This window comes from Tiliqua scincoides, chromosome 4 (assembly GCF_035046505.1).
Source record: "Tiliqua scincoides isolate rTilSci1 chromosome 4, rTilSci1.hap2, whole genome shotgun sequence".
Taxonomy (NCBI): domain Eukaryota; kingdom Metazoa; phylum Chordata; class Lepidosauria; order Squamata; family Scincidae; genus Tiliqua; species Tiliqua scincoides.
This window is the reverse complement of record NC_089824.1, coordinates 75,176,978-75,203,942: the sequence shown is the minus strand read 5'-3', so window position 1 is coordinate 75,203,942 and position 26,965 is coordinate 75,176,978. Positions and strand designations below refer to the sequence as shown.

At 42.9% G+C, this 26,965-nt stretch overlaps 1 protein-coding gene and 1 pseudogene across 1 annotated transcript in view; one reads left to right on the top strand and one right to left on the bottom strand.

Annotated features, from left to right (window-relative positions):
* Positions 1-26,965, top strand: part of RANBP9 (RAN binding protein 9) — a 54,302-nt gene that overhangs the window by 26,034 nt on the left and 1,303 nt on the right. The window contains exons 3-13 of the mRNA XM_066623545.1: positions 791-843; positions 3,065-3,232; positions 3,890-3,912; positions 6,561-6,745; positions 10,341-10,453; positions 13,129-13,237; positions 14,725-14,915; positions 16,589-16,736; positions 17,472-17,593; positions 19,078-19,229; positions 26,479-26,590. Of these exons, the coding sequence (XP_066479642.1) occupies positions 791-843; positions 3,065-3,232; positions 3,890-3,912; positions 6,561-6,745; positions 10,341-10,453; positions 13,129-13,237; positions 14,725-14,915; positions 16,589-16,736; positions 17,472-17,593; positions 19,078-19,229; positions 26,479-26,590 (1,376 nt within the window). The remainder of the gene's footprint in view (positions 1-790; positions 844-3,064; positions 3,233-3,889; positions 3,913-6,560; positions 6,746-10,340; positions 10,454-13,128; positions 13,238-14,724; positions 14,916-16,588; positions 16,737-17,471; positions 17,594-19,077; positions 19,230-26,478; positions 26,591-26,965) is intronic.
* On the bottom strand, positions 13,700-13,816 carry LOC136650283 (5S ribosomal RNA; annotated as a pseudogene).

The window sequence follows — 26,965 nt, the reverse complement described above, 5'->3', positions numbered from 1 at the left end:
GGACCCACCTTCAATCTCTACTTTGCTGGATTCTATCCCTTCCTTAACATAAATGGCCACCCCCACCTCCAACACGTCCTTCCCTGTCCCTCCTGTAGAGTTTATAGCCCAGGATTGCAGTTTCCCACTGATTCTCCACATTCCACCAGGCTCCTTTATCCCTGCAATCTCTCATTGTGCTAAACCGTCTATCGCATCCCAACATGCTACCACTCCCAATTTCTTCTCCTACTCTGTCTTTACCTTGTTGTTCTCTAACTTCTCCTTCCTCGTCCCAGAGTACTAAGGAATCCCGAACTGGATGCCCCTCGGCTCCTGGCTGCTTTCCCCCAGGGGTCAGTTTAAAAGCTGCTCTGCCACCTTTTTAATGCTATGCACCAGCAGTCTGATTCCATTCTGGTTCAAGTGAAGCCCATCCCTCTTGTACAGGCCCCACTTGTCCCAAAAGTTCCCCAGTGCCTAAGGAATCTAAACCCCTCCTCCTTACACAACCGTCTCATCCATGCATTGAGACCCCTGATCTCCGTTTGCCTAGCTGGCCCTGTGTGTGGAACAGGTAGCACTTCCGAGAACGCTACCTTTTGGGTCCTGGCTTTCAACTTCCTAACCAACCTGTATACTCAGTCTGTATATAGTATCTGTGCTAGGAGCTCATTACGTAGTCAGTGTGTCAGCCTATGTGTCTCGAATAGCAACTAATCATTTTTATGATTATGATTATTTTGCTTTGTTTTAAGTGATGATTCATGAAACACAAAAGATAAATGGTGTTTGTTTTTCAATTTTACAGTTACATGGGAATTGGGCTCTCTGCTCAAGGTGTGAACATGAACAGACTACCAGGTATGATGGAAATAATTATTTTGGTTTTCAGAAAATTACTTGTTTCTGTAATATGCTAACCATTTTTTAGATATTTCAAGATGAAAGCAGCAGAACAGTTCTTCTGGAGAATAATATTTGTGTCATCATGCAGACTGCGTAGTCTCTGAGATATTGAGAGCAGCGTATACACTGAAATTTGCATGGTTTGCTATTCAGATTGCAGCTTCTCACAGTGCATCAAAACCTCCTCTAAAGTTTCATGAGTGATTTTTTGGAGGTGGGAGGATCCTGTAGTATGAAACGGGGAACATGGAAGCCTCTGCATCTGTGCAGAAGTTCTGCTTATATTTACAAAAATTTAACTGTAACAGAAATAGGGTTACAACCTACAAGTATCTCTCACTTTTTGTCCCTAAGTCCTGCTATATTCACTTAATGTTCATACCACTGAATTTAAACACACAGGTCCAGCCTTGTTATACACATATTTTTTTATACATGGATTAGACTCAACACGAATGGCCACTGTAAATGAGATGGAATGTGCTGATCCCTGGAGAAGGGGAAAAATGCACCCCTTGAAAATCAGTTTGAAAAACTGAACAGTCCTTTAACAATAGCCTCCTTAATGGGGGGGGGGGCAGCTGGCTGACAATCCATCAGTCCTTCTCTCTCCAGTGGACCCTTCTTTTCCCCCTGAGCAGGTGAAAGAAAGGTGATCACTTTGCATTGGTGAAGGGAGAGACTGAGTGAAGCAGAGGACTGATTGATGGATTGTCTTCTTAATGACTCTTACCTTACATCACAAAGGTCAGCCAGGCTGTTTTTAAATCACCAGAGCAAAGAAATTTTGTTTTTTAAATGGATTTGCTATAGTGCGTTTTTTGCCATCCACATGAGTGCTTGGAACAGAATGAATAATAAGGCTCAACCAGTACTGTAATTCATTCAGAACTTGGAGTGTACCCTCATAGCATTTTTAAGTCTGCTGCGGCAGAAACAACAAAACATGACTGGGCACAAATTATGCTATGCCAGGAACCTTTAGAGTACAGGGGGCCCCATATCCATGATCCCATATCTGTGGATTCAGTTATTGACAGATTGGGTCCACTGCCACCCCACCCGTGCTCCCTCCAGAGGCTTCTGCGCTCAGCTGAGGCCAAAGACGTCTGTTCCCTGGCCTCTGCTGGGCTCAGACTGAGCTTAAAACATATGATTTCTGGTTTCATGGAGAAACTGGAAGTGATGTTTTTAATGCCTTACACGGCATTAAAAATGTGACTTCTGGTTTCACAGAGATGTTTTCCTGATGTTTTGAGCTCTAAAGCTCAGTCTGAGCCCAGCAGAGGCTGGGGATGGATGTCCTTGAGCTCTACTGAGTTCTTCTGAGCTCAGAAGCCCCTCCAGAAGCAAAGGGAGTAGAGTTCCCCTCACCTCTGGGGGGGGGTGGCCCCCAGACCATGGGGATGGGTGTTCACCCATATCCATGGATTCAGCTTTCCACAGGGGGTTCTGGAATGTAACTTCCTGCAGATATGGGGGCACACCTCTGTTTGCCACTTACAGCTTCATCTCTAACACAGGGTATATTCACAATTTATTTAAATAAAATTAAGGCACTTTTCTATTTTATAAAACTATATGGGTATATTTATATGCTAAGTATTATACACAATATTTCATCTTAAGTTTAGAATTGTCTTTTTTCTCAAAAGAAATAGTGACCTTGATGAGATTAAGCAGGTCTTGGTCTCATCAGTGGAAAGATGGAAGACTACCTGGTAATTTCATGCCGCTTTGAGTTCCTGCTTGGAAGAAAGACAAAGAAATGGTGCATAGGCCTCAATTTTGTCCCAACATTCTATCATCTCCCTCCCTCCCTGGAAAAAACTGTGTTTTCTTTACTGATCAGCATTTACTGATCAGTATTTACTGATCATTTACATCTTGTGGCTTCTGCAGATGGCTTAACCTTTCTTAGGCCCTGCTCCTATCCAACTTCCCAGAGCTGATGCAGCTGTGCCAGTGGGGCCTGTGCTGTGTTCTGGAGTGAAGAGTTGGGGGCAGTTATAGAAACCTCCTCAAGGTAGGGAATGTTTGTTCCCTTACTTTGGGGCTACACTGCAGCTGCATCTGTGCTGTAAAACTGGACAGGATTGGGCCCTTAGTTCAGGCTATTGTGTGTGTCTGATAATGATGTAGTAAAATTCTGAATAATATTGTGTGTTTGCTTTAGGTTGGGATAAACATTCATATGGTTACCATGGAGATGATGGACATTCATTTTGTTCCTCTGGAACTGGGCAGCCCTATGGCCCAACATTTACAACTGGTGATGTCATTGGTTGTTGCGTAAATCTCATCAACAATACCTGCTTCTATACAAAGAATGGACATAGTTTAGGTATGAAAAAGACTTGCTAACAATGGTTGACTTTTGTGAAGACATCTGATGAAACTGTGATTGCACTTCTAGTATAAGTTAACACTCATACTTGTAATTTTGGCCATACCAAATGCTTTTCTGTGTCAGGAAACATTAAAGAAGAGATAAGAGGTCAAAAGTTCAATAACTACTACAGATTACATCAGATATGGGAAGATGCTCAGATTCTTATGCTGGGGCTCCTTTTCAGAAGTTCTTGGAGGACTGGGATTAATTTTTGTGGAAACCATTTTCCTCAAGCTGTTTAAGTGGTGGTTTTACTTGATGGTTTTATCACTACAAGTGATAAATAACACGCAATTCTGCTCGTCTGTCTTCAGTGGCCTTCTCTCTTACACATTTTTTGTTGGCGCTCAGAATTCTCTGGTTCCAGTGTTTGAGATGGCTTCTGCATACTCTGCCGGTGTAACTTCTTTAGAAATAACATGTGTAATTTTGAGTATTTTCTGTTGAAATCTTGTAACCTCTTGCTTTTGATTTAAAATAGATACATTAGACAACAGTATGCTAACATATGTCAGGCCCCAGAATTTGACTACAAGAGCATTTTGATTTGTATTGATTATTAAAATATCTTTTATGGTGCTATTTTTAATTCATGTTTTTTGATTACAGGTATTGCTTTCACGGATTTACCGGTAAGATAAATGCATTCATTAAAAAATCTGCTGATGTAGGTTACCTGGAAAATTTCCCTGTGTCTAAATAGATTTGGCATGTTTGTTTGGCTGCATTTAGTAAACATAAAAAACAAAGTGCCCTGTGCTGTGGTAATTTTATAACATGTATCTCAAAAGTTTTCCTGGTAACTACAAGCACTCGAACTGAAGTATTGATTAAGAAAAAAATTCAGTTACACATATTTGAACATAGTTTAAATATTTGAATAAGAACAAAAAAGTTTATGTGGAAATTGTTTGTAATTCTTGTCTAAATGTATTAATGTGATTTCCTCTACTTGATTAAATATTAATAAAATATGAAGGCTCTGAAAATGGTGGCTGAGATACTAATTTTAGCACAACCAAAGAGCTGTGCATGTTATGCCACTTTGTTCATTCACTACTTCAGCAGAATTTTGTTCTCACTGTGAGGGCATTGTTTTACTATCACTTTGTAGAAGCATTTCACCTTATGTAGAAGCATATCACCTTATGTTTCACTATCACTTTGTAGAAGCATTTGCACTGCTTGTTCTAGTTCAGATTGAGGCAGAAACCAATTAAGAATTGCTTAAACCTCATTCTTTTTGATTGATGGTTCTCCTGACAAGTGTGTGAGCCAGTGGTTCTCACACATTTAGCACCAGGACCCACTTTTAAAATGAGAATCTGTCAGGACCCACTGGAAGTGAAGTCATAAGCGGAAGTGACATCATCAGGCAGGAAAATTTTTGACAATCCTAGGCTACAATCCTACCCACACTTAACCAGGATTAAGTCCCATTTACTATCTTTGATAAAAGAATATACATAGTAGCTTGTTAAAAGTACAGGTCTGTAACATTTCCCCAAATGCAGTCACGTACCATGGTAGCATCAAGTTTGATTAAAAATAAAATATTGAAATGAATGGGACCCACCTAAAATTGGCTCACGACCCACATAGTGGGTCCTGACCACAGTTTGAGAAAAACTGCTGTGAGCAAATCAAACTTCATCTTTTTCACTAGCTGGGCTTATGATTGATTCTCCAGATGCAAGAGATTTTGAGAAACAGAAACAAACTTAACTGTGCCTTGATTTGTTGTTCTGTTGCTCTTTTTTTGTCTTGATCTGAGCCCAAGTCTTCCTTCTATACAGAAGCCACTTTCGGTGGAATGTTTAGAATCTTTACGGTATTCTTAGAAAATTGTTAGGTAGAAGCATCCCCTTTGCCTTGGCTTTGTGCTAGTATTTCCTCTCCATGAAGAGTAAATGTGTGATGAGCACCACTGCAGACAAATGCTGAACCTGAAAGGGGTAGAGCTGGCTGCCAGTTCATCAACAGGGGCTACCACACTTGTTCCTGAGATGCCCCTTGTGTTCCCATTGGCCTTCATAAGAGAGTAGTACTTTTAGACAGTGAAAATTTTATGCAGAAAATTTTTACCCTATATTGCTGTAAAAAAAATAACATTTGTGTTAAAATATATTTTTTCTTCCTTGTTTAATGTGTCTTTTTAGATATTTTCATTTTCTTTTAAAATTACAACAACACTAGCAAACTAGTAGTTTTAAAATTACAGTTACTTGGGAATGGAAACATTGTTTTTTTCTGGATTTAATGTTGGAGGTTTTATGAATTTTACCATTTTGACAAGAGTGTTAGGAAACTGCTCATCTCATATTTACTACTGCAGTGCTTGCTTGGCATTTCTAACTTTTGATGTTTCAGCAAATATTTAGATAACGTGTTTGAAGAACCTGGAAGTGTGGCAGTTCCACTTGGTTCTTAGGATGTGTTGGTTTTTGATTCTAGTGTGATTGATTTGAGAAATACTGAATTATCTGTCATGTGCCATTAGAAAATTATGAAGAGAGAGAGGTAAAAACTAAAAATATCCTAGAATGTTAGTCAGTAATATAGTGGTATAAATTGGAATCCTTGGGGAGGTCTGATCTTTGAACAAACACATGAAACGGCCTTATGCAGATGCAGGCCATATGTTTATCTAGCCCAGCAGTGTCTATTTTGATATGGGGTGCCAGGGACTGGGCCTAGGACCCTATTTGTATAAGGTATGTGGTCTTCCCCAAGCAAAAATACTGAGCAATATTGTTTGTATATTTTTAAAATGTATGTATTTTTTTCCAGTGGGAAACTTAAAGCGATTTGTAAAAGGTTAGAATAACAATAAAACACAAAAATATAGCCCTACATCAAGAATAGCAGCAAAACACTTTTATCTTCTACTATCTTCTTACCTTTGCAAACATGGGAAAAAATCATTTACCACTGAGATTTGATGTAGAAGTGGCAGGCAACTTTGGGCCCAATCCTATCCAACTTTCTAACACTAATGCAACCACAATGCATCTTCGAATTCCCTTACCTTGAGGAGGCTTCTGCATCAGGCTGCATCAGTTCAGGAAAGTTGGATAAGATTGAGCTCTATTTCTTATAAGTAAATAGAAGTCTCTTAAACAGTCTGAGAGCTGGTACCTTTTTTGGCACTTCAATTTGATTTTGTAGCAGTGGCGCTTGTAGAAATGCTTTTTTACCTTCAATAATTGTTGGAATACTGATCTAAAATCAATATATCTATTTTGAGAAAAAAAGTATTAATTGCAATATTCTCTTGCAGCCAAACCTTTACCCTACAGTAGGACTTCAAACACCAGGAGAAGTTGTGGATGCTAATTTTGGGCAGCATCCATTTGTGTTTGATATTGAAGATTATATGCGAGAATGGAGAACCAAAATTCAGGCTCAGATTGATAGATTTCCAATAGGAGATCGGGAAGGAGAATGGCAGACAATGATCCAAAAGTAAGAATTTGAAGATTTTAATAAATGAATGCCTGCTTAAATTGCTACTCAAATTTGAGAGAGTTGAAGATTCTGTGTTAATGCTTGCTTAAATTGCGATGTATAGGATACATATGTATCCAATACAGTGTATAGGATTGTAGCCGTAATAGGGAGCATCAAGTAGTAGGTCAATAGTAGTAGCGTCAATAGCGCCAATAGTAGTAGGTCAATAGTAGTAGCGTCAATAGTAGGTCAAGGGAGCTGCCAGTTGGATAAGTTTGGGAACCACTGCTTTACAGGGTCACTGTAAGCATACAAGCTTATAGCAATGCGCAGGATGCCTCATGGTAACCTAGACACTTGAAAAGACTCAATCAATGTTAACAGGAAGTGATTAACTTCCTCTTTCACATAAACTTCTATGCTTATAACAACCCTGTAGAGCAGTGGTTCTTGAACTTTTCCGGCCCATGGCTCTCCTGATCCTTGTGGCCATTGGCCACGGATCCCCATTACAACACCTCACCTCAGTTACCCCCAAAATGGGGGTGAAGGTGTTATAATTATACACTAGAAACAAAAAAACAGCTGCCAGCACTCTGAGGCTGCAATCCTAACCACACTTACCTGAGAGTAAGCCCCAGTGAACAAAATAGGACTTACTTCTGAGTAGACCTGGTTAGGATTGTGCCCTGAGTTTGTTAGCAGCACACCTGGAAGGTTTTGGAAAGGGGGGAGAGAGAGAGAGAAGTGATGAATTTGCTGGGGGAGGGGAAGACTTTGTTTTGTGTGTATCTGCTAATTGCAAACTGAGACCAGAGAATGGCTGCAGTCTTCACTTTCCCGAGAGTAAGTTCCATTGAACATAATAGAACTTACTTCTGAGTAGATCTAGCTAGGATTGTGCCTTTTGTCTTATAATAGCAGCCAACATGGGAAGTACCCCCCCCCCAAAGGAGGCAGGAGGAAAAAGGGGGATAGCTGAAAAGGAATGAGTATTTTTACTTTTTCATCAATTTTTGGAGACAAAGTTTGACTGATCAAGAGCGGCTTTTTTTTCTTTTTCGAAGGGGGAGGAAAAAGAGAAAGGTGCTTAGTTAAGCTGACTCACCCCAAGCCTATATAGGTCTACTCAGAAGTAAGTCCCATTTGAGTCAATGGGGCTTACTCCCAGGAAAGTGTGGATAGAATTGCAGCCACACAGAGCAAGATTACAACTCACCCCCAAAGTAGATGGGGGCATGCTCACACACATACACCCCAACATGCAGATGCCACCCCTATTCCCCCCAGACAGGACGGAGGAATGCAGGTTGGGGCATTTGGACAACCCCCTCCCACTAAGAGCAGCCTGGGCTCCCTCCTTCCCAAGCGGAGGAAAGTGCTGTGTTGCCTGTACTTACTGCTGGATCTTTCTCTAGGTCAGGCTTCCCTTGAAGTTTGAAGCCTGCCAGGAGCGCCACTGAACTGATGAGATGCAGCAGCTCTGCCACTGCCCAGCCAGCCTTCTCTCGGTTTAGTGGGAGGCTCCACCAGCTCCCCCCACCATGTTTCACACACCCAGCCCACCTCACACTGCCCCACCCACCTCGTTCACAGCCGCAGAAAAGCAGCAAGTAGGGAGACAGCAGTACAGCTGAGCTATGCAGCTGTGGCCACCTCTCTCTCCCCAAGATGCCTCACGAAGCCCCGGGGGTAGCCACGCCTCCCTAGGGAGCCCGGACGCACAGGTTGAATACCTTAGCTGTAGAGGAAGAACATTTTTGCTGGGGTAAGCATTTAGATAATGCTAATGGACTCATGGGGGTGTGTGGAGACTGGGTTCCACATATCCACAGTTTTCGCATCTGTGTGGGGTCCATGGAACGGATCCTCCGTGGGTATGGGGGCATGCCTTTATAATAGGCCAGTCCTAAGCTGCCTGGAGAGCAGGGCTGCCATGGGACCAAAATGGCTACTGTGGCATCCAGCTGCAACTGGACAGCCCGCAGCTGCTCCTCAGGAAAAGGGGACTGAAAAAGGGAAGTAGCCCTGCAATGGGGCTACTCAATTCTGCAGCAGCTCTTGAGCCAGTGCTGAAAAAATGAGTCCTGTGTTGGACCATGCGACCCAATATCCCGCCCCACTCCCTCCCCCACCATGCCTTTTCCCGCAACCTCCCCCCCCCTCGCTTCCTCCCCACAATCTCACTCGCTTCTCTTCCTCCCAAGAGGTCCAGGCAACCTCTGGGTGGTGGAACATGGGCCCAGCACTGGTGTTGGCCTAGCACGGGCTCATGCTGGGCTAGCTCTGGTGCTGGGCCTGTGGTAAGGGTTTGCAAACATGCATTACATCATGTTTGCTGCAGTATGTGCTGGCAGTGAGCCGATGCGCACTTTTCAGGATCGGGCCCTAAGTAATGTTAGAATGATGATTTGCACATTGTTTCATATTTATAACAGATTTGTTTGAGAGCAAGAAATAATTTTTGTTAACTCTCAGTGATTGAGTTCTGACTTTATTTGTATCATTTACTTGTTCAGATTTCAGAAAGAAACACTTCAGAATTAAAATACTGGAGAAAGGAGAATACCTAGAATATTAGCATTAATCCTTGTGTATGTGTGTATGCGCCCATGCACTGTCAGTAATTTGTATTTGGATTGTTAAGATACTTTGCAATTTCATAGGCTCAGACGCTGGAAACATAATGGACTGTGTTCCAATCTGACTCTATTTCTACAGTGTAGAATCTACATGAATGAGAAAGGTTGGGATAACTATGCATGGTTACTCTGGCAGGGGAAAAATTGCAAATTCACGTTGCACTTTGGCCGCTTTGCAGCTGGCAGCCCAATCTTAACTGGACTGCCCATGCTGCAATATAGTGGTGCTGAAATGGCTGTCACTATATCATATGCAGACAGAGAGGCAACTGGAGGTCTCCTTTAGGTGAGAGAACATTTTTTCCCTTACCCTATGTCAAGCCCAGCAACCATTATGCTCGGATCGGTACCAGTGAAATCACTGACACTGAACCAAGGTCTTTCAGGCCCCAGAAAGGAGATGGGACCTGGCAGCAGTCTCTGCCACCACTGTGCGCCACCCTCCCCAACCAAGTTTTGCTCCCTCCCCGCTCTCTCCCCACCCCAGAACACCTCCCTCCACATCGCTTTCTGGCAAACTCAACACTGACTGTTCCCAGGACCTCTGTGGCCAGTGAAGAGGCCCAGTGCCTACCTTCTCCTGGCCACCGAAAGTGCTTTTACGACGGCCATTGCCAGGGCCACATGCCGAGACTAGCGCTGCAGTCCTGATGGATTGGGCCTGGAGGATTGGATATGTGAATTTATACTGATGACCTAAAAGCAGATTTGGATGAGTGGTTAGCAAGGAGGGACAAGTTGTTCTCTTCCTGCTTGTGTTCTACCCATTTTGTCTCTTTAGTCTCCCAGTAAAGAGAGACAAAGAAACATATGTATTTAAAACATAAGGATAATGTTTTAATTTCAGTTCATGACGTACATACACATAGTGACTTTGTACAGAAGCTGTTGGTTCAGCTTAACAGAGTTTTTTGACAAGTTGCCTGCATGCTGTGTATTTACTTGCATGTGTTTTGACTTTTTAACAGAATGGTTTCATCTTATTTGGTACATCATGGGTATTGTGCAACAGCAGAAGCCTTTGCTAGATCTACAGATCAGACTGTATTAGAAGAACTAGCTTCTATTAAAAATAGACAAAGTAAGCCTACATACATTCTTTCAATATAAATTTAAGTGTTCAAATATAAAAATGCTTCCTGTAATCTGAACTATGAAATGCTACCACAGAGTCTTATTCATTATGTTGTAAATCTTAAGAGTAGCTGTTATTATTAGTTGTTTTACTGTAGATGGTCTATAATGTACAAAGAAAAATGTTTACCTTTATACTGCATTTAGCAGGGATATCAACTGACAAAACCATTATTTGGTAATGTACCTTGATAAGCTTTTAAATGAGATTGCTTACTAAAACCTTCAGCAAAACTGTGTTTTTGAGGTAATGATGAACATATAATACAACTTGCAATTTGGAAGACAATAGCTCCCATGTTCACCTTTAATATGTTCTTTTTCATTCCCTCTTAGCATGGCAAAAACAAAATAGCATAAGCAAGAAACAGTTCTTTTCTTAAACCTTATTCCTCTCCAGGGAGCCTTGGACCTCAATTCTTCATAGCTGTAGTTGATGAAATTGTTTCAGTAAATTGATTGAAGGCGACAGTCCTACTGTTTTATTAGTCTTTGTCTTAGGACTAAACTACACATGATGCTTAAATAGGTTGGCATGTAGTCACAGGCTTATGTTTACTCATAAGTAGCTGTGTTGGGCTGCAGTTTGGATGGTGACTGAAGCATGGCCATGGGAGGTGTTATGATGGGGGGTCCCTGGTACAGTGCACCCTCTTCTTCCTCCCAATCTGCCCCTTTGGTCAGGGCCAAAGTGGTAGACTGCACTGCCACCACAATGACAATACTGGCAAAGGGAGACTGCACTCAAAAACCTCCTCAGTTATGTGGGAAATACCTCAGACATGATGTAGTGTGTAGTTGGTGGTTGAGCGGGACTTGGATGAAGTTCTGAGTTCTGCCAAAAATAGGTAGGTGAAGAGTTAAAATATAAGAGTTTTTTTCATTAAACGTTTCTTCATTAAAAATGAAGAGTGATGAGGTAGAATAGTACAAAAGTGGGAAGAAAAGAACAAGCAGGCTTACAAAAATGACTTGGGTACAGCACAGCCCAATCCTATGCATGTACGTATATTCAGAAGCAAGCTCCGTTATATGAGGCTTACTCCCAGGTAAGTGTGCATAGCCACAGATTCTTAGTGAAAGATACACATAAGCATTTTGCAGGCAAACCCCAGAGAAACAGAAAATCCTGTATATTTTGCTAGCCTTCACTATGCTTATTTGGAGCTTCAACTTTTCAGACACCATTGCACCTTTCCAAACCTATGAGAGCAGGTAGAAATTGTCCACAGACAAATTCACTCAGAGAGAGCCAAACCGAAATATGCACAACCAGTCTTGGGCTTGACCTTAGGTAACCTTGGTTCACTTACGTCATTGCACTGTCTGATTAGATCAGGGGTTTCAAACATAAGGACCGGAGGCCGGATGCGGCCCACAGAAGCTTTTTATCTGACCCTCAGGCTCTCGGCTGCTGAGCAATGCTGAGGTTTCACTGCTGAAAGGGTGGCCTGCATGATAATTGGGCTCCCCCATATCTTGAAATATGATCAAGATTTGTATATTTTCAATTGCAGTTAATGAGTTTCTACACAAGAACAGTGTGATTATTTCTGGTTTTGACCTGTTTAATGACATCACTTCCTGCCAAATGACATCATCACTTCCGGCCCTCAGCAGGCATCATGAATGATATCCGGCCAGCTGTATGAAATGAGTTTGACACCCCTGGATTAGATGTTTTATAATCATCTAGGCATTTCCCCCTGCCCTCTGGACCCAGCCAGGTAGGCTGGAGAGCCCAGAGGCTGGGCGCATGCTAATTCCAGCAGATGGGCTGGCTAGGAACCATTTACCCCGACCACCCCTCAAAGTGACCTGTCTGCATGGCCCTACAGACTTTGTACTATGACACTGACTTCAAAGTGTTACAGTGAAACTTTATATGGGAAAAAGAGAGGAAAAAGGAAAATCAGCCATCATAGGGTTAGGTAATCCTTCCCATGTGTTCGTTTCTCATTGAAAATCGCCTCAGCACTGTGTTGCCCTGCTGCTGTCCCAGTTCAGATTGCAGTCTTGAACTGTTGCTACTTTCAAGTGAACTTAAGCTTGTAAGTACATGTTGATGCATTTAATGTCATGTGTAGCTTGTCTTTGAATTAGAGCTCTACTTTAAATTTGGAGTTACAGAAAGTTTCCTGTGGTTTGCCTCTGATAGGCAAAACTATCTGAAGAGATTTCTTTGCCTTGCTGCTTCTGTTAGTTTTTAAATTATTTGTTTTTGTTATTTATTTTTTTTGCTTTGCTTGTTGTTTTAATGTGTATTTGGTTTTAAAAGTGTGGGTTGCCTGCTAGATCTTCCTAATTCAGAATATAAAGATTAATTAATATAATGATTAACTAGACAGTCTGTACATCAGATGAGAAGTTGCTGTTTTGTGTAGTTGTGCACTACTTGATGCTAATATTTCCAGTAAATAGCACCCATTTGTTTTTGTGTTTTGTTTTATTAATAGGTGATTAAAATTTAAAGGCATAATTCAGTAAAAATTAAGCACTTCTAAGTACTAATGATTCCAATGGGAAATATTTAAATATTAGTGGAAGTTGGGAAGTGGTTAAATTTGGCAGGATTGTGTCCTGAAAAGTACAGTGTTCAAACTGGTTTATTTTTGTGAACAGGAATTCAAAAACTGGTTTTAGCAGGAAGAATGGGAGAAGCCATTGAAACGACACAACAGTTGTATCCAACTTTACTAGAAAGAAATCCTAACCTTTTATTTGCTTTGAAGTAAGTATTTTTAAGTAAATGAGATGCTTAGATGTCTTTTTAGATTGTGAGCCCTTTTGGGACAGGGAGCCATTAGATATTTGATTTTCTCTGTAAACCGCTTTGTGAACTTTTTGTTGAAAAGCGGTATATAAATACTGTTGTTGTTTAATAAATAACTGTCTAAACTCTCTGTGTGTGCCTTGTTAGAACTTCCATAGTACAGTAAGAAATACATAGTTGATTATGTAGGAAAACCAGGAGTCTTCATGGGTATGCTTGTGCAGTGAATTGCACCATATGGTTTTTAGATCCTAAAGCACCTGCAGAGGGCTTTTTTGCTTGAGCAAGTCAGAATCCTTCCCAGTTTTACCAAAATTTCCCCTTCGTGTTGACCTTCTGCATACTGCATTTTATGTTGTTCCGAAGGTTTTCCCTGACTTTCCTGGTTGGCAACCTTCAGTCTCGAAAGACTATGGTATAAGCCTACAGCACCCGGTATTCCTAGCCGGTCTCCCATCCAAGTACTAACCAGGCCTGACCCTGCTTAGCTTCCGAGATCAGACGAGATCAGGCATGCGCAGGGTAACAGTTGCTGGGAGATGTGAAATTGTAGTAGGAGAATGGGCCAGGGAATTACCCTTGCATGAGTTTCCTTATGCATGTATCTATTAAGTTCCTTGGCCTTGTGAATGTCTGTTGGCAAATTTTTTTAGCTAAGTTCACCGTTGGTGAATTTTTTTAGCAGGTGAAAACGCATATCTGCCTAAACCTGGTATCTGTGAAGTTTCCAGTAAGATTTTGTGCTTGGGACGCTGCATGTCTATTGCCCACCAAAACCACAGAAATACTGATACTGTTTCCGTTCCAGCTCTTAACCAAAGAAAGGAAACGTTCCAATTTTCTTTCTCTGCACCTATACATATTTAATTTGAAACTAAGTACACAAATAGACTTATGCTAATTTGCAAGAGATCCTTCCCTTCCATGTCTCATATTAAAAAAAAAAAAATTTCTGGTGTGTGTATGTTATTTCTCTTAAAGGTGAAATTGGCAGGCCCAAAACTTTTTGGCCACCTTCAGTGTTCTGCTCACTTCTCTGGAAGATGAAGCAGATGCTGTACAGTTATCAGGTAGTTGCATTTCAGTTAGTACCATCAGCCCACATCTTACCTGAGGGTAATATTCCAAAGTTGGGCTTAAGTCAAAATAGCATATATGCTGTAATTGAAACTCTCTTAAATCCAACATACTTAACATCTCTTTAAGAACTAAAAGCAAAGTATAGGAGCCGAGAACTTTGTGATTTCAGGCTTGGTCTGGGGCATAAACAGTGGTGGGCTGAATCACCTGCAGTATTTAAACTGTTGTTTTTCTCTGTTTTTGAGGGGGAGCATGTATATTTGAATTTGTGCAAGTCAAATCATACATATGATGAAGGGCAATTGTACTTAGTCTGAAACTGGTATCTCGGTTCCATAAGCTAATTCTTCCTTCTTGTTTCCTAGGGTACGCCAGTTCATAGAAATGGTCAATGGTACAGACAGTGAAGTACGATGTCTAGGAGGTCACAGTCCAAAATCTCAAGATAGTTATCCTGTTAGTCCCCGTTCATTTAGTAGTCCCAGTATGAGCCCCAGCCATGGAATGAATATTCACAGTCTAGCAACAGGCAAAGGAAGTAGCACACATTGTTCTGGTGAGTTGAAGGTGCCAGATGATTGTATTTATACTGAGGTTGTTCATTTCTGAGTCGTCAGAGTTCTTTTTACTCTTACCATTATTAGTGCATAAAAGATTGTGATGGTTTTCTGCAACGTATAATGGATAGCTCGCTTTTCGCCCTTCCTTGGCCATAACTACTTGGGGATTATCTGTTCTTCTGTACTACTTAGTTACTAGCAGTGAGATTAGTCATGTAAACAGTCTGTACAGTGCTGTTCCATTTATGTTAGGGCATCTGTTAAGAAAGCTGTATGCGTGGCGTTCACATTTTGTTGCCACTTTGTTTTTGGATGGCTTAGATCCAACAGAGGTGTTGAGTAAGATACTTTTGATCCTGCAAGGGAGAGGGTCTCCATGATCTGCAGTTATTTTCCCTTTCTGCTGTGATGTCCTATGCCAATACGATTCTGTTCCAGAAGGTCCACCAAAGCAGATTTTGTTTTGCAGGGTGCAGGAGACTGTAGAGCAGCCATTTTCAACCACTGTGCTGTGGCACACTGGTGTGCTGCAAATTGTTTGCAGGTGTGCCGCGGGTGTTTGGGGGAGGGTCATTTATTAGTAGGGTCATTGGGAGATGTGAGCCCCCCAATGGCAGGGTAGTGTGCCTTGTCAATTGTCAAAAAACCGATGGTGTGCCTTGACAATTTTAGTACTTTGTCAGTATACTGTGAGACAAAAAAGGTTGAAAATTACTGCTGTAGAGGAAAGGGGAAGGCAGGAGAGCCCTGTGTCATGAGCAGAACTCTGATCTGTCTACAGAACAGAAGTTGGGATTCAAGCCAATAACAACTGACTTAAGGCCAAAGTGCAAGCTATACTAAATGCATTGTGTGTTTGGTATGTGTGTTGTGTCTCTTACAAATGTGTCAGAGGGGAGTGCGAAATGTGGTGAAATTGTAGCTGCTGATAGCAATGCTTTAGTAGTTTGCCCCACTGTGGTTTCGATCCTAGCTGCAGCTGATCCCTGTGTGTGATTTTTATATAGAGCACCCCCCCCCACAATAAAAATGGTACTGGGGGCATCCACAATTGGGATTGAAACTGGTGCAGGAACAAAATATTAGTCTGTCATCTATTGGTCATGTTTCATGGTTTCCTTGGCATGCTATTTCAAACAAAAACACTGGACAACCATACACATTCAGCATAATGTATAGTTTGGCTTTTAATGCAGCAGGTTGACACTCTTAAAAATTTTCAGAAAGCTTGCATATCCCAAACTATGGGGGAGGGAGCTCGGCACTCACTAGTCACTGCACCTGTTGCCATTGCCCTCAGTTTGAGAAGTAAATAAGGAGCATGTGAGAGGGTTCCATTCCTCACAGTGACTATTTAGCAAACAGAAGGCAGTCTCTCTTTCTATCCCTCCCAAGCTATCTGGGTTACCATAGAGCAAATAATGGAGAGATTATCCATGCTAGTGTTTAGTGGAAAGGAGGGAGGCTGATTATGAGAGCCTGCCTTCCAGCTGTGCCTGCCCATCAGGTATCCTGAGACTGATTCCAAATTGTTTGAGATTAGTCTGCTATCTACATAACTTCACCAAAAATGCTAGCTGTGTGTATTCAACAAAGCATGTATTCTGTTAGTTCAAGCACTGATGCTTTTTTTGTTTTGTTTTTAAACTTGCAATTGTTTTCATTTTAGGTTTTGAAAGTAGTTGCAGTAATGGGGTGATATCAAACAAAGCACATCAGTCGTATTGTCACAGTAAACACCAGTCTACGAGTCTGAATGTACCAGAACTCAATAATATAAATGTAACAAGATCACAGCAGATTAATAGCTACTCCAGGTGAGCATATTCAATTGAATCAGATGCTAGCTTGTTCTTTGCCCAACTTTGTTTGCTGTCTTTGTAGCATAATATTGTACAGCAATGACTTTCACCCATAACCACATTTCAGATTTCGTCCACCTGCTTTTCTCTTTCATTCAATTTCATTCAACCTTCCTCGATGTTCATCAAGCTTCTTAGGTTTATTTTTCTTTTATTTCTGTCTATTAAGATTTTGCATGCATTTGCATGTTAGTTATTGGCATTTTTCACTGGCCAAAATACATTTGCTTGCTAAATAAGACTTGGAAGAAAGCTTATGCTTTGACATTCATCTGTTTTTGACTTTCATACATGCTCTGGTCTTTAACTAGATGAAAATGCTAGATATTGCTGTCCTGATTTTCCAGGTGATACTTACGCATGGCATTCCACAGCCCCCTCTTACCCTGGTGGACAGAAAAGTGGGTTACAAATCAAAGAGATCTTTTTGCTTTTGGTACACATTTTTTAAAAATAATAATTGGCTGCAATCCTAACCATACTTTCCTGAGAGTAATCCCCATTGAACAAAATAGGACTGAGTAGACCTGGTTAGGATTGTGCCCATTGTTACATGGTCAGAATCTGAGGAAAACTAGAAATAGTTGATTGCATTTTGTTGGGTTGTGGGATGTAGGAGGTGAAACTTACAAAATTGAGAGCCAGTTCCATGTATCTTCACAGTTAATGATAAATTTTTCCTTTTCTCAGCAATGATGTAGACATGGAAACAGATCACTATTCCAATGGGGTTGCAGAGACATCATCCAATGGCTTTTTAAACGGTAGTTCCAAGCATGATCATGAGATGGAAGAATGTGATACAGAAATGGGTCTGTAGAAATAATTCTTATCTGCTTAACAACTGTTATGATAGTTTCATTAATTATGTTTTACTTGCAGTGATTTCCAAATGAAACTAAGCCACACTTCTTTCTGGTTTTTCAGGCAACTTGTTTTACATACTTTTTAAACTTAAAATTCCCAAAGTAAGTTTTTCATTGAAAATCTCCCTCAATATTAAATGAGCATCATTTGAATGAAGATTATGTATTTAATTCTTTACTGGATTTTCATTTTGTTACTCAGTTCTCTGCTGGAATGTAAAACAAAAAGCCTGTATCAAGTTCAAAATACCAAGATATTTTGGAGTCTGCCCCATTTTTGTTAGCACTCTGATGATTAGATTACACAGGCCTACAAAATTGAGGGTCAGAAAAGTTTTTCCCAAATTTTATGGTGGTTTGATACGAATTTGGGGTGCTGATTCCAAAAATGGCATCCGTTTTGCCCTATCACATCTAGTTTTGGAGATATAGTATAGCCTCATTAGTGAATGGTTCCAGCAGCTTTCTCATGAGGAAGCCATGCTGTAGGTTTCCTTATGAGGAAGCTGCTTGAACCATTCACTAAAGAGGCTATGCCGTGTCTCCAAAACTAGACGTGATAGGGCAAAACGGATGCCATTTTTGGAATCAGCACCCCAAATATACTCAGGAATTGGTGTAATGTTTAAGGAAGCAAAATGTGTGTTGGCCTGTTTTATATATATTACTACTTTTTATAACCAGTGCTGAAATAGAGGCATTTCCTTCCATACATGTGTATTGGAGACAGGGGTCAGGATCCAAAGAGCTGTGAAATTAGTGCCATGAAGCCAAAGGAACCTTTAGACAGATTTTTCTTGATTCACAGTCCCTCTATTCTTCATGGGCATGCTTTATGCTTCTGAATCCAAGGCAAGTTTCAAAAGCAGTGTATAATATGGTATTTGAATTAAACAGCTTTTTAAAAGACAGAGAATCCAGCAGGCTAACACAAGCACCTTTCATGTATGTAGTTGTTTGGATCTCAACCAGCATATCCTCCATTTAGAAAAGGTCTCTCAATAAACAATTCTTTTCTAGAGTGCTAAGTAGATCTAGCAATGAGGTCCTGCCACTTGTTCTGCTTTTAAGAGAGGTAAGATTGTCATCCATTAGTATATTCTCCGCATTGACCTGTTTTGTGGAAGGACCTTCCAAGGATGTTATCAGATCCTCATCCTTGGCTCTTTTAGAAGACCAGTAAAACCATTTTAATTCTATTGGGCCTTTTGTGCTTTTGGTTGCTACTGTATTTTGTTTTATAGTGTCTGCTGTTGCTTTTACCTCTTACTGATTTTATGGTTTAACTTTAACTGCATGCTTCTTTGAAAACAGCAAGGTTGAAAAGTAGTTTGTAATTTCAAGTCATTTGTAATAAGTCAAACCATTAATTGTTCCTAACATTATTCCTTTGACTTTAATTGCATGATGATTCCTTCTCTTACTTGTAGAAGTTGATTCCAACCAGTTAAGACGTCAGCTTTGTGGGGGTAGTCAAGCAGCCATTGAAAGAATGATTCACTTTGGCAGAGAATTGCAAGCAATGAGTGAGCAATTGAGAAGAGAATGTGGGAAAAACACAGCAAATAAGAAAATGTTGAAAGTAAGTTAAAATATCTTGCCATGAAAATGTAAACTGCCTCTGAGTCATCATGTTCTGTTTAATCTGTATTTAGGGAAAGTTGTAGTGCAAGCACGTGCAGTCTGCAAGCACAGAGCAGACTGACTTATTCTTGTGACTGCAATGTTGTGACTGCAGCTATTTCTTTATATGTAATCCTCAGCCAAACAATAAATCATGTACATAAGAACATAAGAACATAAGAACAGCCCCACTGGATCAGGCCATAGGCCCATCTAGTCCAGCTTCCTGTATCTCACAGCGGCCCACCAAATGCCCCAGGGAGCACACCAGATAACAAGAGACCTCGTCCTGGTGCTCTCCCCTACATCTGGCATTCTGACTTAACCCGTTCCTAAAATCAGGAGGTTGCGCATACACATCATGGCTTGTACCCCATAATGGATTTTTCCTCCAGAAACTCGTCCAATCCCCTTTTAAAGGCGTCTAGGCTAGACGCCAGCACCACATCCTGTGGCAAGGAGTTCCACAGACTGACCACGCGCTGAGTAAAGAAATATTTTCTTTTGTCTGTCCTAACCCGCCCAACACTCAATTTTAGTGGATGTCCCCTGGTTCTGGTATTATGTGAGAGTGTAAAGAGCATCTCCCTATCCACTCTGTCCATCCCCTGCATAATTTTGTATGTCTCAATCATGTCCCCCCTCAAGCGTCTCTTTTCTAGGCTGAAGAGGCCCAAACGCCGTAGCCTTTCCTCATAAGGAAGGTGCCCCAGCCCCGTAATCAGCTTAGTTGCTCTCTTTTGCACCTTTTCCATTTCCACTATGTCTTTTTTGAGATGCGGCGACCAGAACTGGACACAATACTCCAGGTGTGGCCTTACCATCGATTTGTACAACGGCATTATAATATTAGCCGTTTTGTTCTCAATACCCTTCCTAATGATCCCAAGCATAGAATTGGCCTTCTTCACTGCCGCCGCACATTGGGTCGACACTTTCATCGACCTGTCCACCACCACCCCAAGATCTCTCTCCTGATCTGTCACAGACAGCTCAGAACCCATCAGCCTATATCTAAAGTTTTGATTTTTTGCCCCAATGTGCATGACTTTACACTTACTGACATTGAAGCGCATCTGCCATTTTGCTGCCCATTCTGCCAGTCTGGAGAGATCCTTCTGGAGCTCCTCACAATCAATTCTGGTCTTTACCACTCGGAAAAGTTTGGTGTCGTCTGCAAACTTAGCCACTTCACTGCTCAACCCTGTCTCCAGGTCATTTATGAAGAGGTTGAAAAGCACCGGTCCCAGGACAGATCCTTGGGGCACACCGCTTTTCACCTCTCTCCATTGTGAAAATTGCCCATTGACACCCACTCTCTGCTTCCTGGCCTCCAACCAGTTCTCAATCCACGAGAGGACCTGTCCTCTAATTCCCTGACTGTGGAGTTTTTTCAGTAGCCTTTGGTGAGGGACCGTGTCAAATGCCTTCTGAAAGTCCAGATATATAATGTCCACGGGTTCTCCCGCATCCACATGCCTGTTGACCTTTTCAAAGAATTCTATAAGGTTTGTGAGGCAAGACTTACCCTTACAGAAGCCATGCTGACTCTCCCTCAGCAAGGCCTGTTCGTCTATGTGTTTTGAGATCCTATCTTTGATGAGGCATTCCACCATCTTACCCGGTATGGATGTTAGGCTGACCGGCCTATAGTTTCCCGGGTCCCCCCTCTTTCCCTTTTTAAAAATAGGCGTGACATTTGCTATCCTCCAATCTTCTGGTACCGTGGCTGTTTTGAGGGACAAGTTGCATACCTTAGTCAAGAGATCTGCAACTTCATTCTTCAATTCCTTAATAACCCTTGGGTGTATGCCATCAGGGCCCGGTGACTTATTGATCTTTAATTTATCAATGAGGTCTGAAACATCTTCTCTTTTAACCTCTATCTGACTTAACTCCTCGGTCAGGAGGGGCCGTTCGGGCAACGGTATCTGCCCGAGGTCTTCTGCCGTGAAGACAGATGCAAAGAACTCATTTAATTTCTCTGCCATCTCTAAGTCTCCTTTTATCTCCCCTTTCCCTCCCTCACCATCCAGAGGGCCAACCGCTTCTCTGGCGGGTTTCCTGCTTCTAACATATTTGAAGAAGCTTTTATTATTCCCCTTAATGTTGCTGGCCATGCGTTCCTCATAGTCTCGCTTGGCCTCCCCTATCACCTTCTTACATTTCTTTTGCCACAGTTTATGTTCCTTTTTATTCTCTTCATTAGGGCAAGACTTCCATTTACGGAAGGAAGCTTCCTTGCCCTTCACAGCCTCTCTAACTTGGCTGGTTAGCCATGCGGGCACTCTCCTGGATTTAGTGGAACCCTTCTTTCTTTGCGGTATACACCTCTGCTGGGCCTCTATTACTGTTGTTTTAAGCAGCCTCCATGCACTCTGGAGAGACTGGACTCTTTTTACCCTCCCTTTCAACCTCCTTCTAACCAGCCTCCTCATTTGAGGGAAGTCCGCCCGTCGGAAGTCAAGGGTTTTTGTTAGAGATTTGCCTGGTATTCTTCCCCCAACGTGCACGTCAAAACGGATCGCAGCATGATCACTGTTCCCCAATGGCTCAGTAACGTTTACATCTCTAACCAGGTCCTGCGTACCGCACAAAATTAAATCCAGAGTCACCTGTCCTCTGGTGGGCTCCTTGACTAGCTGATCTAAGCCACAGTCATTTAGCACGTCAAGAAATCCGGTTTCCTTATCGTGACCAGAACACAAATTGACCCAGTCAATATGAGGATAATTGAAGTCCCCCATGATTACAACCCTGTCCCTCCTTGTCACCTCCCTGATCTGTTTCCTCATTTCAAGGTCCCCATCAGATTTCTGGTCTGGAGGACGATAGCACACCCCCAGTATTACATTGCTGCACAAGCCTGGTAATTTAACCCACAGAGATTCTACGGTGGAGTCGGACCCACCTTCAATCTCTACTGTGCTGGATTCTATCCCTTCCTTAACATAAAGGGCCACCCCACCTCCAACACGCCCCTGCCTGTCCCTCCTGTAGAGTTTATAGCCCGGGATTGCGGTATCCCACTGATTCTCCGCATTCCACCAGGTTTCCGTTATGCCCACTATGTCAATATTTTCCCTTGTCACCAGACATTCCAGTTCTCCCACCTTTGCTCGTAGACTTCGGGCATTCGCATAAAAGCATTTATACACGGAATGCCCCAGGATGGGCTGCTTATTCGCTCCTTTGTCCCCGCATCCTCTCATTGTGCCAAACCGTCTATCACATCCCATCACCCTACCTTTCCCAATTTCTTCTCCTACCCTGTCTTTGTCTTGTTGTTCTCTAACCTCCCCATCCTCATCCCATAGGGATGAGGAGTCCCGAACCGGATGCCCCTCGGCTCCTGTCGGCCTTCCCCCAGGGATCAGTTTAAAAGCTGCTCTGCCACCTTTTTAATGTTATGCGCCAGCAGTCTGGTTCCATTCTGGTTCAAATGGAGCCCGTCCCTCTTGTACAGGCCCCGCTTGTCCCAAAACGTTCCCCAGTGCCTAACGAATCTAAACCCCTCCTCCCTACACCACCGTCTCATCCACGCATTGAGACCCCTGATCTCTGCCTGCCTAGCTGGCCCTGCGCGTGGAACAGGTAGCACTTCAGAGAACGCTACCTTTGAGGTCCTGGCTTTCAGCTTCCTGCCTAAAAGCCTAAATTTGGCCTCCAGGACCTCCCAGCTACACTTGCCCACATCGTTGGTGCCGACATGCACCACAGCCGCTACCTCTCCCCCAGCACTGTCTACTAGCCTGTCTAGACGAGAAGTGATGTCCGCAACCTTCGCACCAGGCAGGCAAGTCACCATGTGGTCCTCACATCCATCGCAAACCCCCCTCTCTATGTTTCTAATAATCGAATCCCCCACTACAAGAAGCCCCCGACCCCCCTCCCGCCGAGGAGTATCCCGAGTGCGCTCGGATACGGGCCCATCCCCTGGAGAAGGGGTCCCCCCTAGGGGATTGTTTCCCTCCTCTCCAGGATGACGTCCTCCAGTCCCGAGACTTCCCACCCGGGCAGCCGAGGAGCTGCACGCCTGAGGTTGGGACGAAGCCTGATCGTCCCCAGAAGTCTCCCCACGGTCCTCCTCTGGCTGCCTGCGCTTCTCCAGGTCGGCCACCAAGGCTTCAAGGGAGCGGACGCGTTCCCTGAGAGCCTGGAGCTCCTTGCACCGAGGACACACCCATGACTTATGCCCCAGAGGCATATAATCATACATGTGGCACTCAATGCAGAACACTGGATAGCCCCCACTCTGCTGCTGGCTGTCTGACTGCATAGCTTTTTTGTTGTTGTTGTTGTTGTTTTATTTAGGGGTCCTTTTAAAAACCGTACACTGGATAGCAGCCCTCTTCTCAAGAGAAGAGGAAGGGCAGTGTCTGGGGCCCTGGCCTCCTCGCCCTGCTGCTGAACTCGCCCAGATGCTAAACTCTTGTGCCTTACCTGGCACTTAGTTCCCAGAGGCACTGGGTTCCCAGAGGCCACACGTACAGGCATGCCCCGTTATCCGTGGGGGATGTCCCTGCTGCAGTTACCAGGGAAGCCCTTAAAAAGTTAAAGAAAATTAAGAAAAAAAATGCAGAAATAGCTTTACTTACCAGTGTGCAGTGAAACCTTTGCATTTTCATGGCTGCAAGCAACCTCCTGACTGCAGCTTCTTCCTGGTCACTCCAAGGCTGCTCTCTTCCCCCAATGTCATCCCAGAATGCAGTGTGATGCATTCTCTTGCTGGTCATGCTACATTCTGGGGCAACACTGGGGGAAGAGAGCAGCCTCAAAGCAACCAGGAAGAGGCTGCAGGCAGGTTGGAAGGCTGCCTGCAGCCATGAAAACAGAGGTTTCGCTGCTCACCAGTAAGAAAAGCTATTTCTTCCTTTTTTCTTCCCTTTGTTTAGCTTTTTAAAAGACATCCCCCCCATCCCCAGATCCCAGGGTTAATTGAAACCATGGATACTGGATCCACAGTTACTGGGGCCTGCCAGTATTATACTTTGTCTAAAATGCAGTTGTGCCATAATTTAGCAGGCAGATAGTACCAGTGGCGTTGCTAGGGGCGTGTGGGGGGTGCGGGCCACACTGAGTGACGCGCTGGGGGGTGACGTGCCTTGGGAAGTGACGCGCTAAAATCGCGCTGTTAGGAGCCACTGTGTCGTGACATACACCGTTGAATGCGCAATTTCCAGCGGAACACAATGCAAAAAACCCTGTTGAGATAGCCCCTTTCCTTCAAAAGTTGTGAACAAAAAACCGGAAGGAAAAAATGCATGAAGCTCTATGGAAAGTGAAAGTGAGCCATATCGCATATTTACTCGTGAGTAGGCATACTTGCCATAGTCCGTCGGAAAGGGCAGGCGGAGAGGAATCCAACGACACCTGAATGTACCCGATCCCTTAAATGCAGCCCCCAAAAAACACCAGAGAAGGAGGTCCCTATTCAGCCCTATGGAAAGCAAGCAAAACCACATGGCCGTGTTTACTCGCGAGTAGGCGCACTTGCCTTAGTTCGTGGGAAAGGGCAGGCTGAGAGGACTCTGAGGATGTCAGAATGGTCCTGATCCAATGAGTGCAGCCCCCAAAAAACACCCGAGAAGAAGGTTCCCCCTCCCAGCTGCGAATGTATTCAGCTCTATGGGAAGGAGAGGAAGCCATGTGGCCGCATTTACTCGCGAGTAGGCGACCTTGCCTTGCTCTGTTGAAAAGGGCAGGCTGAGAGGACTCCAACTCAGAATAGTCCTGCTCCAATGAATGCAGCCCCCAAAAACACCTGAGGAGGAGGTCCCTCGCCCCCAGCTGCAAATGTATGGAGCCCTATGGGAAGCGAAGCAGCTTCATGGTAGTGTTTACTCATGAGTAGGCAGATGTGCCTTGGCTGGTGGTCATGCCAGGCAAAGGGGAATGTGAGGACACCAGAATGGTCCAGATCCAATGGGACTGGAGCGCAACAAAAGCCCCAGAAGGCAGCCACCCCCCCCCCCACTAGAAAGGACCAACAAAGAGACTTGAACTGGTAAGGGGAAGGTTTTCTATTTTGCACTTGCAGTTTCCCTCACAGCCCAATCCTCCCCACTCTTTCCTGGAAGTAAGCCCCACTGACTCTAATGGGACTTACTTCTGAGTAGACGTGCATAGAATTGGGCTCTGAGGCTGGACTCCTATCCCCACTTTCCTAGGAGTAAGCCCCATTGACTCTAATGGGACTTACTTCTGAGTAGATAGGCATAGGATTGGGCTCTCAGACTTGTAAAGTCAGGTGGGTCTTTGTATTGATGTGCTTGAAATAGAAGGCCTTTGGGTACTGGGGAGGGCTAAAGATCTCACTGATTCTTTTGGGGGGGTTATTGCAGGCAGAGAAAACTACAGACAAAACTCACTTGGTGGAACAGGACTGGCTCCCCCTTATTTAATTATTTCTTTCATTTTAATTTAACTATTTATAATTTTTTTATTTTTATTTGCTTGATGATGTCACTTCTGGCCATGACATCACTTCCAGTGGGTACTGGACAGATTGTCATTCTAAAAAGTGAGTCCAGGTGCTAAAAGTATGAGCACTGCTGCAATAAGGTGTTAGTAAGTTGACATGGGTGTGTGTGTGTGTGACCCTCCAAGTTTTCAAAATCAGAGTCTGGAGGAATAATACCATCATGTTATATATCAATCAATGCTTAATTTCATGCAGAATGCAGTGAAACGAACCACATTGAAATATCTGTGTTATATCAAAAGGTACAGCCAAAAAACCAGTGGGGGCGGGGCGATGGTACAGCACCATGCCCACCACCTGGGGTGTTGCCCCACCCACTACATGGGGTGACACGCAGGCCTCCTGCATCGGGTGACGCGAATCCTAGTGACTCCACTGGATGGTGCCAAAATATGTTTGCCAGTTTTTTTTCCTTTTCCACGGTGACAGTCAAATCAAAACTGAGTTATATCATACTTTCTGGGCTTTAGTGGAAAATCCCCATATAGAGGATATTGTGGAGCTTGCCTAGATGAAACAAACTCCCTGCAGTATAAGCACTTTTCCTTCATGACGTCAAAGGCTCTGAGGTATTTGGAATTTTTGTTTTAACAAATATTTACTGACTTGTCTACCATGACACTTCAATTTTTGAATAAGGAGAATGAGTACAGAAAATAAATTTAACTGGGTAGAATTCTCTAAACATGGGTAATGACAAAACTAAGTCCTGGTTTCTCAACAGGATGCATTCAGTTTACTTGCATATTCAGATCCTTGGAGCAGTCCAGTAGGAAACCAGCTGGACCCCATTCAGAGAGAACCCGTGTGTTCAGTTCTCAATAGTGCAATACTAGGTAAGGCTTGTCAGCTTTCTTTTTCATAGCATGTATGTTAACTTTACTTTTAGTATAATGTCAGAAAATGAAGAATGCATTTGTGGTAATTTTTAAGACTTTGAGATACCAATAGAAACATGGTATCTCACCAGTAAATGTCAAAATGGCATCTTTGTTCCAGTGTTGCCCAATAGCATTTAACATGCCACAGCTGTCAATACCCTGAACCAGCTGAATGGCACACATCTGTGACATTTCCAAAAAGACTCCTTGCTCCTAAGAATTAGTAGTAAATGTCAATGTTTACCATGTTTTGACATTTATTATACATCTGCAATGTGATAATTGCTAATTGATGCTACTGAAATAGATAAAGTGATTTAAGATTAATAC